At 44.2% G+C, this 13,719-nt stretch overlaps 1 protein-coding gene across 1 annotated transcript in view; it reads left to right on the forward strand.

Moving 5' to 3' along the window:
• Positions 1 to 13,719, forward strand: part of LOC147208017 (glypican-6-like) — a 71,075-nt gene that overhangs the window by 39,851 nt on the left and 17,505 nt on the right. The window contains exons 4-7 of the mRNA XM_086107761.1: positions 6,670 to 6,835; positions 11,116 to 11,246; positions 12,536 to 12,679; positions 13,416 to 13,445. Coding sequence (XP_085963887.1) covers positions 6,670 to 6,835; positions 11,116 to 11,246; positions 12,536 to 12,679; positions 13,416 to 13,445 — 471 coding nt within the window. The remainder of the gene's footprint in view (positions 1 to 6,669; positions 6,836 to 11,115; positions 11,247 to 12,535; positions 12,680 to 13,415; positions 13,446 to 13,719) is intronic.

Consider the following 13,719-nt stretch of genomic DNA (forward strand, 5'->3'; position numbering starts at 1 on the left):
TGGTCCCTCCCCCTTCCCCCGACATTCAGGAGAGGATGCTGGCCTTCCCTCTGGTGACCAGGAGATGTGCTTTTATCTGCCAACCATGTGATGCAGAGGGACAATAATATTGTCGATGCATGTCATGTAACCACAAGAGATGGTAAATAGTTGGCGGTGCGGCGCCACGAGCACGAGGCTGGCTTTTAACATGTTGCCGCTTGTCTCTGTAAATTAAAGAAACAGTCCCAACCGCTGCTCCAGACATGCCACATAACATGATTCGTGTCAGGATAAATCAGCGGGACCATCCCAGAGCGCTGCAAAGACAGACAATCGAGCCGACTCATGCAGGTCACACGAGGGACCGCGGTGCTCTTTCGGAGTCACATCTGCCCGCGTTGGCAGACATGCATTGATTCACAGCAGCCTCTCTCGAATCTTCTTAGGTGCCGTCCTACATTGAACATGAGGAGTACAGAGAGTCTCGAGTTGAGGGGAGGTGTTTGGCCAGGCGGGCGGAGTGCCGGATGAATTAAATTGGCGGGGCGCTTCACCACTCAATATCGTGACTTTATAACCTAAGCTCCATCCACTAAACTTGGGGGAAAAATAAATACGTCATCCTCGTGATCATAACGAAGACAAAATTAGAATGCGCCACATGGCTCCCTTCACATCGACACAACAGCAGGTGTAGTTGTCTTATTCTTCCCGTTGCGTATGTTGTTTTGAAGCGAGAGGAAGATGAGAGAGGAGCAAAAGGCTGAAGTCTCCTTTGAACTGCGCCAGGGCGCAAAGATCGTAGCTGTCACCATTACGTTTGCTACAAAAAAATGTAAAAAAACTAGCAACTGTCGCTCTCAAACAGCCAACGGTTTGTATGTTCGTTGGAATAATAAAGTACACTCTCACCATTGGATGCATTCAAATCCCAGAAAGAGAAAACAAACATAATAAGATTTATTTTTTTTCTTCAGCAAACTAACTTCTGTCAACAGAAACCAAATGTATCTACTTGTTATGCTTGTTGCTTTGCATTCAAGCAATGGCAGGAAAAGATGATCCAAAATGGGACAGACTCACAACTATTCAGCCAGACAAGTTTTGATGGCAGTGTCACAACAAGCTATGCTTCACAATTATAAGATAAGATAAGATAACCTTTATGAGTCCCACACTGGGGAAATTTGCAGTGTGGAGACTGGAGAAGAAGGGAAAAAAAAGCATTTTTTTCCCATTGCATTTTGAGTAACCACCACTTTACCTGCAATGTGTTAAAATCTAACAATAATTCAATTTCCTCAACGTTGCATATTTTGTACTAGACACTAGTCGGTCTAAAGAACATTAAAAAAAATTATATATATATATATATATACAGTATATACTGTATACAGTATATACATGTATATATATACTAGACAGTCATCATGAAGGCATTTTATCAACTGTTTTGTGATCGCAGGGGGTGTGGGCGTTATTTCCCCCCGGGCACCTAAACCTCATCCCAGTCACTTTTATTTTCTTGCCACGCGGAAATCTGACAGCGTGATTCGACATTAGATCCCTTGTCAGTGCTGCACAAGGCGAGCGTTTGATGTGGGATTTTAGGATTTACTCGAACCTTCTGTGAGCACATACACGATTCTTGTAGGGAATTACTCGAACATCAGTTCACAGTTCTTCTTCTCTCCCCCCCCCCCCCCTCCATATCCAGGCGTACTTTCTGAAAATCGCGTTGCTTCCGAAATGTTTTGTGAGCTGTATTTGTCACCGGAACAAGCGGCAACCTGTTTTGCACAATGACAGATGAGTCATCGTGCTCTCGACACTAATGGACGTGTAATTGAGTGGGGACACCAGGTCGGCAATGCAGCCGGCGCGCCCGTGTCCAATCAGTGTGAAAGCAATGTGCTCAATGACAAAAAAATAAATAAATCATGAGAGGAAGGGCGGGACAAATTCTTCGCATCAGTCTCACTGTCCCAGAAGTGTTCTCCTTGATTGGCCTTGCTAGCTCGCAACGATATTGTCATTTCTCACAAGTGGCGCCAAGCCATTTCAGCTGCTCTCTCCCCTGAAGGGAGTTCACGCCATATGCGCATGACAACACCCCGTTGGATAGGCAAGGTGATAAGATTTTTTTTTTTCTCCGAGAGTGTCTTTTGTGATCTGTCTCTCATCGGTCCGCGCTTGACAATATGGCGCGACTTTTTATATGGGCCGTGTTATCAGGCGAGGGAACGAGCTCCTGGCTCCCGGTTTTATGCAGTCAGTGTTCGAGATCACTGCGTTTAGATTCGACGCGTTAATCCTTAATGAAGGAGAAATTCATGGCGGCGCGACAGTTTGACAGATGAGCAGCTCTTACTGCTCCCTCAACGCAGAAGGTTGAGGAGCGGGCCACTCTCTCCGTCTGCATTTCCGGTACCCCGCGCAAACGGTACCCACGCACACCGTGCGGCGCGATCATAGCGCCGATACGCAGAACGGGTAGATTAGTGGCCGTTAATCTGACACCGGATCTGAGGCATCTCGCGCCGCAGTCCTGCCCTCTGCCTGCTGTGAAATATTCCAGTCACTCGAGTGTAAAGATGTGCTAACGAGATTATCAGATTAGCCTTCATCTAGGGCACGCCGCAAACTGCTCGGCACGGGCAAAATGGCGACAGACAAACAAACAAAAAAAGAAAAACAAGAGAAACAAGACAGCTGTGCCTGAATTCCTTTGGAATACAACAGTTGACGTTCACAAACCTCAAGCGTGGCTTGAACTCATTCACAGCCGGGATATACCTGGAGTTTGAAACCATTAGGGTACGGATGAAACGTATCCACATTAAAATTGATAAGGTGCACGTTGACGTTTTTAATCACAAATTCCTTTAAGTGGTGCACAGTGGGCGGCTCGCGAGCAGCATGCGGCTCTTTGGCTGGTTCAATGCGGCTCCCGGGCGTTCACATGACGAGCGTCGAAAACGCCTCGGCGGTGGCGCTGCCATTCAAACAACGGCGCTAAATACACTGAACTAACTACGTCAGCCTGTCATCAATCAAGTTACTTGATTGACATACAGGGCAACCAGTCAGATGATAACTGAATCACCGGATTGACATACAGGGCAACCAATCAGAAGACAACTGAATCACCGCTCACGCGCAAACAACGGTGCTCAGCGCTAAGCGCTAAGCTCGTCATCTTTAGAGGTAGGGGTGCCCAATAAGTCAATCACGATCGACCCGGAGCCAGCAAACCGGTCCCAAGTCGAGCGCGAGTGTTGGGAGGAGGAAATGGAGGATTGGGGTAGGGGGGGATATGTCTGTGTGTCTCGATTTTGTTCGTGTTCAGTGAAGTTTCGGCTCTTGCTCATCTTGGTGTCTGTGCGTGCCTGCGCGCGTGTCTGCGCACGTGCATGTGCGCGATGTGGCTGTTTGCAGTAACACAGAAAAAAAAATTGGCTCTTAGTCTCTGACTGGTTGGTGTCACGTTGCGAGGTGGTGGTGGACCCCAAAAAGCAGGCAGGAGGGAGGAGCAGGGTGTATTTGAAGAATTGTATTTAAAACAAAGAAAACTACATCCAAAACAAACAAAGTCCAAAGTATCAAACAAAAATTAACGTCGACGACGGCTCGTCGTCGACGTGAATGCGACTCAACTCCAACAGACGCGTGACGAGCCTCAGCTCAACGTAGACGCGGACGGGACTCGGCCCACCGTAGACGCGGCTTGACGAGACGAAAACAGGACAGCCGCATCCCCAGCGCTGCCTGAAAGGGGAAAGGGGTGTCGGCCGCAGACGCGCTCCGCCAGGCACATGGTGGAACAGGGACCAGTCCTTAGTACTTGCGGGGTCCAGGTGGTCGGGTCATTCTGTCACGTTTGTGTGGTGGTGGTGGACCCCAAAAAGCAGGCAGGAGGGAGGAGCAGGGTGTATTTGAAGAATTGTATTTAAAACAAGGAAAACTACATCCAAAACAAACAAAGTCCAAAGTATCAAACAAAAACCATGACTTAAACAAAAACATAACAATGAACTAAACATGACAGAAACTAAGGGCAAACAGCAACACACATGACAGTAGCAAGAGCAACAATGACCCGACACCGAGTGTTCGGGCAGGAGTCCTTTTATACAACTAATTACCAAATGACCAACAGGTGCGCAGCTGCCGGGGGGGAGCCCAACAGTGCCACCTGTTGGTCCCTAAGCCGAATCATGACAGTTGGCCACCCCTGCCCTATACGAAGGCCAATGAATTACACGTCACGATGCCAATTCACAATCATTTCAATAAGCCGTTTCGTCATCCCCTCCCCCACAAATGCCGTCCTGCGCACGTATCAGAAACAGCCACCGAGAGCAGATTGGGGTCAACCAGGGTTTCTCAATAGTCGGCCCCACCCACCTGCTGGCCGCCTACTTCCGGCCCCCCCCAAACTGTTCCGACAAGCGAAAATGAGACTTGGCATTTTCATCGGCGGTTGGCCGCAAACCAAACTTGATTTTACACCGCTCAGACGCGCGCATCAGCATCCCATTTATTGTCTATGAGAGGCTTGCACGCACAAGGTGGCCGCTTGCCATGAGGCAGGCGCTCCTTAATGGATTCCCCCCCTCCATCAACGATGCAATTTCGGTCGGGTCAGCACATGTAGACCAGGACTGGTCTCCATGTCAACAATACACCGCCAGCCTTCCGAGACGGCCCCAAAGTCATTCAATATCAGGAAAAATGTGCTCATCTCTTCAAGTATGTGTGATTTTAGTGTTCAATTGCTCATTCGTAATTCAAACGGACCACCTCACACGGCGTGCGTGTCGGCAGCGGTGTCAGGGCAGCTCAAAGCATAGCACGCAATCCCAATCTGTCGCGTTTGTGCACCCACTATAACATTCATTCGGCCGCTCGATAAAAAAGGGTGGTGACGCACAAGTGTTGTTTAAGGGCCTTGTTTGCAATTCTTGTTGAACCAGAATATGTTGTAAGAGCTTGTACACAACGGTAAAAAGTAAAAGTTACCGTTTTGTTACCACTGTCATCTATTTCCGCGAGCAAAAGTAGGAAGTTTATCTTTCAGAATAAGAGAATAGCTGTGGAAATGTTGCTAACCTAGCGGCAATATAAATCAGGATAATAATTTTAAATTCACTCACTTGGCAATTATTATATTTATCATGCAGTATGCGTTACTTTCCAATCTGTTTTTTCTTTCCTCGCTTAGAAATGTACACTGGCACGCACACACACAGGCACTTACTCCAAGGCACACAATGCCCAAATTTCCTTTGTGTTCAGACAGTAATTCAATGTAACGCTGACGATATAGCCATTTGGCTTCATGACCAAAATCGACTTAGTTTCCTTTATGTCACGGTATATTTGATGTCAAAATGGAAATGACATTTTATTGTCACTTGTATTTTGTTTTTAATAACCTCAATATATGGACCTTTGACTCATTGAAAAAAAAAAAGAATTAAATATTTTTAATCCTTTTTGGATTCGTATTTGGTTCCTCCTGGTCTACATCTTTTTTTTTTTGTTTTGTTTTAATCGGGCTACTCCAGAGACAAACATCCTCCTCCGTACAGGACAATAAAATCCAAATCATTAAATTACACACTCAAATGGTGGAAAGAACGTTGTGTGAAAAACATTTTGAAAAAAATTAACGCTGAATCCGACTCATACTCGAGCAAGCAGCAATACAAGTTTTTGCTTCACAAAATAATTCAGAAGCAAAATCTCTCTACAGTAAATTTGTTTTCGACTTTTCTCTCACTCTCTCTTTCGCTCGTTCGCTCTCTCTTTGAAGGATAGACTTCTAATCCTCTGCTAATTAAAATGGGAACCCACATTAGAAGCTGTATTTAACGCACCATTATTCCGTATCCGGTAAATGTATTTGACTCTGTGTAGCATGATACATTTTTGTACTTTGGCTCTTTAAAAAAAAAAAGAAAAGAAAAAAGCAGTCTTGCTTTGGCATTTATTCGATGCAACCACTTTAATGTCTCTCATCCGAATGGAAAATGCCCGCATCTAAACCAAGCATGATCATTTGCAAGCTTGTTAGCTGTTAAATGTCCCTTGTTTTCTAAAAATGTCACCCCTTTAACGATACTCCTGAGGTGATATAAACAATTTACCATAACACAAGCAGATGGCACGAAGCAGTGGAAAATGCCAACGAGCAACCCGCTTCTTCTTACAAGACATTGCGTGATGTCAGGGTGCAGATAGCAAATGTCAAAGATGTTGAATTTGATCCTTGCTGCCAGCTGCACAATAGTGGCAGCGACTGCACTAATAGAGTCTCTGTCACGCTGGTTACCTTGTTCTTGAGCTTCTTCCTTCTGCTCCTTTTCCCACACAATAGCACACGTCCTTATTGTACCAATTCAAAGACGCACCACAGCGATAACAACAGACGAGATGAGAGTGAGACAGAGACTCAGGTGCCACAAATACTATTATTAAAGTAACACATTACCCCCCCCCCCTCCCCATTTTCTACCCTTTATTTTTTGTTGTCACTTTAATCTCGCTTTTATTTTTGTGTCACTGGGTTTATGTACCTACAAACGTCAATCATGATTTTAATGATGATAGCTAGATAGCATTGATGATCTGTATCTTCTGTTTTTTTAAAATCTTTTTTATTTATAATTGGCTGCTCCGCAGGTGAACGTTGCTCCCACATGTGTCCGAGCCTTGACCAAGATGTTGTACTGCCCATACTGTCGAAGCATGCCCGGGCTCAAGCCCTGCCAAAACTACTGTCAAAACGTCATGAGAGGCTGTCTCGCAAACCAGGCTGACCTCGATCTCGAATGGAACACTTTTACCGGTGAGTCAATGACGAAATCTCTGCATCTGTTCCTCTCGTCTATCCGTGTGTACTTGCAAGTCATCAATGTTACTTTTTCATTGCTGCGTCTTGGAATTGTCTCTGTGGGAATTCCGTCGGATGTGCCGCATTTGGTTCTGCTCGGAAAGCTTTACGGAGACAAAACTAAGATCGGATTTGTTCAGCCGTTCCCTTGTTTTTTTTTGTTTTTTGTTTTTTTATTCCGTGTGCAACTGCGCAATGGTGTTTTCTATTGCAAGGACCCAGGCAGAGTGCTTATAGCCGGCTGCGGTCCCTGCTGTTTGGGATTGATAAAGCAGAGTAGATCCTAGGCAAACACATTTTCTGTCAAGTTTCCAGCAGCGCTTGGTGAGTAATCGAGCACTGCAGTTAGTCTGTAAGTAGCTGCGTGCTGAAAGCCTCACTCTTAAATGCATACAAAGGAGGCACATTGAATGTTCCCTCAAGATTTTTTATTATTTTTTCCCCCCCAGCTAATGCTTTTCTTCTCATGTACACCACGATCACATTAGCCGTTTCATTTTTCGAACGAGTTCAATTCAAGACATGTCTGACGGCTGTATGTGAAGCAAAGTGCGCTTCTGAGCCACTCGCTGATTTTGTGACAGGTTTGTACTCCGAAAAGCCACCCGACTGCTGAGCACGTGTTCTCCCGGGTGGCGCGTCTGAAGCCTCAGATCAACACGGGCCCCAGTGTACTGAATGAAATGTCTCTCTGCTTTATGACATCTGTTAAAAAGTTAGTGTCTTGTTCACTCGCGAAGAGGCAAATCCATCGCCGCAAAGGGACGTTGTTCCTGACACTAATGGGAAAAGCTGCTGTTCTAACAGAATTTTAAATCTGGTTAGAGGAAGGGAACCCTTGAGATGCTTGCTTGTGAAAATGTATTGATTTTATTGCGCCCGGGTTTCATTGGGATACTGTTTTTGGGGGGGGGGGGGGGGGGGGGGCGTTGTCTCGTTTGACTTTTCCTCTTAATTTTTGGACAACAACAAGAAGCACAAATGTAAATTATGGCACCATGTTAAGTTTGTTGCTTTCTGCCAAGCTTTTGAAGTTCAAATTCAAACGTTTATACTGTAAGATAATAAGAAGATCTTGGTATTGTTGGGTTGTTGTTTGGTGAACAAATTCTATTGCGTTGTCGCTGAAACAAGCATTCATACGCTATTACTGTTGTGCATCAAAAACGTTATTAGCAAACCTTGAAGCTGTTGCGCAACATATACCTACTTCATTAACCAACAAATTTTTTGGCTTGTTTAGGGGCAGATTCATTTTCTCATCGCGAACAATGTTTCAAGACTGCGACCAACTTGGTTGCATACGTGACCAATTTTCCGCATGTACGAACAAGAATTTCATCTGGACGTCAGTTCGCAAACAGAAGAATTGCCAGCGAGTGAAAAGTTGCTGATGATGATTAACACGCATAACACATCATCATCTACAACTGAAAATCAAGAACTTTACAATTACACACAAGAGATCTGGCGGCATCCCAAGTTGTGTTGTTTTTTTCCACTTTTGACACCAGTATGCAGGGTAATTGATATTCATATGTTCTGTTTTATGGGGAAAGTGCTGCAAGGCAAGGCAGCTTTATTTATATAGCGCATCCCATCCCATACAAAGGGTAACTCAATTTGTTTCGCACTATTAAGTACAACATTTTAAAGCGTTTACGAGCAAAAGAGTTCAAGACATTAAAAAGTGAAGCAAAGAGACAAAAAGTAGCTTCCCTACTACAGAGGCTGTTGTCCGTCTTTGAAAGGACCGCTGTCTTTCTCTCTCACAATATAATCAAAAATGTTTCTTTCTGTCTAGACATCCAGTTACGTTCAGAACAAAAATAAATAAATACATTTAGAGCGGGACTTCCTTCACCGTACATTTGATTGAAACTACGCACAGTCCGACAATTTGAAAGTCACTCATTCCAGAGTCCAGTCACGAAGGACAAATGGGATAGCCTTCGAAACAATTATTTTGACATTCTCTTCAAGCAATTCTTACTTTTGACACTAGTTTCGCATTTTTAAGCGATGGCCAGACGCGATCACTTGCCAAAGACAAAACGGCATGGGATGCATGACCCCTGTGAAATCAGAACGCCGGTACTGTTCAATTGTCCGCGATATCATAAAAAGTCTTTGCCAGCTTAGAAACGAACAGACGATGCGCATCAACCCGAAGGAGGCCGGACTTGACTTGCTCGTAAGTGTCCTATGCGTGCATGTTGTGTGCGTGTCCGGTGTGGGATACCGGAGCATCCGTCAGCTGCCACTGTGACAAATATAGCATCGTGACGGACGCATCATCATCATTTGTCTTGTCAGCCCCTTGTTAAAATACCCTCAGAGAGACAAGATGAGGCATACTGCTGCTTCCCCCCCCCCCCTCTCCACCCACCCTCACCGCATCAAAATCAGTTCTCTTTTTGACAGGCAAGCAGCATTGTCGAAAGAAGGTTATCAAGTGCCGTTGAGTTTTCTGTCACTTGAATATACACAGGGTTTGACTCTGCTGGATTTAAATGACTTTTATATTTTTTAGGGAGATTGTTTAGGATTTCAATGCAGTTAAGAATGCAAAGTTGCAATATTTAACACGTGTGGAATGGTGGAGTTGCACAGCAGCGCCTATTAGCTTGCAGTACAGTCCAGCCTACTGTATAGTACAACAACAAAAAAGAAACGGCTTTTTTCTTGCACAGCTTTGAATATGAAATGTTGAGCCTTCGCCATCTTGCATGTTGCCTCTCGCACATGATTTTTCATCATTAGGATTTAGGAATGTGTTGCCCTCTGTTTAGTGACACGACAGTGAAAACAATCCTCATTGATTTCATTTGCTCATTCCTTTTTAATTGCATGGCTTGCCTCCAACTGTAACTTTACCTCCCCGCAACTCCCTCGATCCGGGGAACCAAACCCCCCACCACCACCACCCCCCCCCCCCCCCTTTCTAACAAAGGCTCTCGGATGTGAACTTGTGAGGACAGACACACTCTCTGGGGCTTTATTTTAAATGATTCTTGGCAAGGGAGGCTCACACTCGACTTTATTGCTCTATTGTATCAACAAAATTAATATCTGCTCTCCCGGTGTGACTCCATTGTTATTGATATCATCACATTACATTACTATTAATCGTCAAAACTGCAAGTGGAACCACAGAGGGTTCATAATGATATCATAGAAGAATGAAAATGCACAACACTTGTTAGTTAAGAAACGGTTGACATCACACATTCATCGAGTCGTCTTCCTCTATTTAAATTCTTCCATCCGTTCATCCATCCATCTTCTGCTAATCTGGAATTGTTGTGTTGGGGGCAGTCACATAAACCGAGACGCTCAGACTTGCCTCTCCACAGCCGCTTTGTGGCACTAATCCGGGATCATCCCGAAATGTTCCGAGGCCAGCCAGGAGACTTTTTCCAGCTTGTCCCGGCTTGTCCGCGGGGCTCCAGAACACCTCCGACTCTACTCTGAGGCCCTCCCGGGTCACTGAGTTTCTCACGCTTGAACCATAGACAATAACGTCTGTCTCTGAACATAGCTTCTTCATTCGCGTATGGTGGCCTTCAATATGGTGCTCTCCATCACATTCGCACCTGTTGCCAACAGCAATTTGTTACAGTGAGCGAACACGCAATTTAGTGTCCGTTATTTGATGTCTTACTTGAACACGCCAATCTTAGCGGATCGTTTTGCTCGAGCGCGTGCAGTCCGTTAGAGTGACAAAGCAATCTGGCGCTTGCTTTTTGGGATCTTAGTATTGATGAAAATTGTCTGGAGCGATTTCAGGTGAATTTCACTCACCATCAAGTTGTCTGTACACTAATAAAAATAAATAAAATCGTCTGGATCCAGATCAATTATTTTAAAAAATGAAGCACGGGAGTCAGCTGGGTAATTTATTTTCCGTGGATACCCGAGTCACGTCACAAAGCATTAATGTGCGATGTTGTCATCGAGAACGTTTCCTGAAGGAAGAAGCAATTACTGCTTGGTGTTGATTGGATTATCACCCAAGTGCTTCTTTTTTTTTTTTTTGTTTGTTTTTTGGGGGGGTTTTTTTGGTGTTGAATTGAATTCATGACAGGAAGAAAAATTGTGTCGACTGTCCAGGATTGCAGGACAGTTGGCTTTGTTTGGAGTGATGTCATCAAGATTTACTGTGCAGCTTCTAATGCAATGATCAACAGCCTGACGTTGTGTCTTTGTTTTCTTTTTGTTGTATTTGGCAACAGATGCCATGTTGCTGGTGGCGGAGAGACTGCAAGGGCCTTTTCACATCGAAGCAGTCATAGAGCCGATTGACCTCAAGATTTCCGAGGCCATCATGACTATGCAGGACAACAACAAGATACTGTCAGCAAAGGTAACTTTCTCCACTACTTGTGTCTTCCACAATTCATGTCATGAAAAAAAAAAATGAACACATTCCTGCTTTACTTTTTTTTTTCTTTTGTACTGTGGATGATTTGAAGCAGGGACATAAATCTCATTTTCAATCAGCTAATTTATTTTAATGTGCGGTACAAATGCCTTGGAGATTCGCTGTTAAATGAGATGACTTCTGTTTAACCTGCAAATATAGAAGCTAATTTATTCTTAAACCACTTTCGGTTTCAAATGGCTCAGCCGTCTTTGGGATCGGAGAAAGAAAAAAAATCAAAGCTGCAAATACAAAACTTCTCTTATCAAAAAGGCAAGCTTCATTTCAACTTTTACACTCTGGCGTACTTAAGCCCATCTCCCGGCTAGATTCACACAGGTCAGTATGAATAAGATGTCCCATTCTTCCCCATATCACAGCGGCTGCAATTTATAACTTTGAGCCGTTGTCTATGCACCCGAGGCAAGGTTGTGTTTGGTCGAAAGATTGCTCTGAGATTACGATGGCTCCAAAAATTCACATTGCATTGTACCTTCATTCCGGTAGCGCTGAGCTGTGGGGGAAAAAAATTACTTTTTCCGTGTGATGCGCAAGATAAAAGAATCGTAATCGTGATGAAGGATTGATAAATATTAGACAAAGACAGGTCTTGTCATAACAGCCGTATGCCAAATTGGGGGCCCAGCAGAGGGGCCACAAAGGCTGATGAGTTTTCGCTGTTGGAATGTGTTTGGATCCGAACACCCCCACAGAGGCCACGGCCTCAACACTTGTCAAGCAATCTGGTCTCACAAAGTGCCACGAGAAATTCAGGCTGATTATTGTCCGGTTCAAGGATTTAACGTTTTTGCACTTCTTCTTTCTCTCCAGTAACGGAACTTTTTGCCTCGCTCTAAAACCTACTCCAGTGTCCGTCCATGAGTTAAGAATTATTCATTTGGAGCAGGTTTCCTTGCAAGAGCTACTTTCTTTGGTGCCTCGTTTTTTTTCCCTTCCCCAAGCAAAGCAGTAGGGTATTGCTATTGTCATTTGAGAGTTCCATTCGAATGATGTTACACCATTAACAAAGCACATAACACAATTACCTATTCTCCCCTGACATGTAAATGCAAATGAGAATTCCCCAATCCAAACCATACGGCAGCAAATGACTTAACGAATCCTTTCAGATTCACGTTGGTTTCTTGTGCACTTATTGCAAGCAGTGTCTTTATGGACATGTTTTGAACTGAAGTTTAGTCGTATTATCTCGTATGTCTCCCTCCTTTTAGTTTTTTCAGAGTTGCGGTCCGCCAAAGGCTTCAGGCATAGGCAGGTCCGCACGTGGCATTTCAGATGTTTTCAGCGCCCGTTTCAGACCTTACCCTCCCGAGGAAAAGACAACCGCAGCCACGGAGACAAGCCTGGATCGATTGGTATGTGCTCGCGCGAGGTTATTATCCTCCTCTACACATTTAAGTGTCATTATTGCATTGATGTAGAATTGCTAAAAATATGCGTTTGTAAATCACAAGAATAAATACATCTGAAGCAAGCTGTAATGCAACCTACAACCGCTAAATTCATTTTCCTTTTCATGTGGATAATATAGTCATTTTAAATATGGATGCAGGAGACTGAACTGGTTCTGAATTGTCGGTGCTGATTTTAAAAGAAAATTTCCATTGTGTGTTCACAAACACCCCCCACACCATTTATGTTGTGATTTCCTCGCTAGATTTTCCGTTTCGGTGCATATTTTTCGATTATCATAGTGCCGTTGAAGGTATAATTATTTTACGTTTTTCGGAGGCGGTCTTTGAACGCCCCTCGAGCCGAACCCGGAAGAGAGTACTCGTTGTCGGAGAGAGACGTGTCTGTGTTTATCTCAGAGTTTTCAAGAATTAATCAAATGTACGTTAAAAAACAAACACTGCAGCTCTTTTTGTCGCGGAGCTGCAACATATATACGTATTTAATTTCACATGAATCAAATCAGACGGCAGTTGGTCTGATAATATTATCTCAGTTGAGTTGAGGTTGTCCTATCGATTTATCGAGTGGCACCATTTATCATGAAGGTCCGTCGACGTGAGAGTTACTCTCGTGATTCGTCCAATTAAATCTTTGTCTTCTTGATTTTTCTGCTGCTTCTGCTGCTGCTTCACCAAGAGGGCTGTCTGGATGACAATGCAACACAGTGTAAGAATTCCATTCCTCTTACCTTCTTATTACTTTTGTGCACCTCACGCCGAGTCAGCGAAGCCAAAATCACATCTTTTGCCTTCTTTACATGCCGCTCCGTGTGCCATCACTTCATAATTCCTATTTATTTATTTATTTGTTTATTTTTTAAACACTGCAATCGGACTTGTGGCTTACTTTGAGTTTGTTTCTATCATCCAACGTGGGGATCATTTAGAACTGGAGAGAGATGAAGAAATATGCCACGGTGCCGGCGCTTGTGAATCAGGAC

Source organism: Hippocampus guttulatus, chromosome 3, assembly GCF_054856545.1.
Source record: "Hippocampus guttulatus isolate MCC_2025c chromosome 3, RoL_Hgut_1.0, whole genome shotgun sequence".
Classification (NCBI taxonomy): Eukaryota; Metazoa; Chordata; class Actinopteri; order Syngnathiformes; family Syngnathidae; genus Hippocampus; species Hippocampus guttulatus.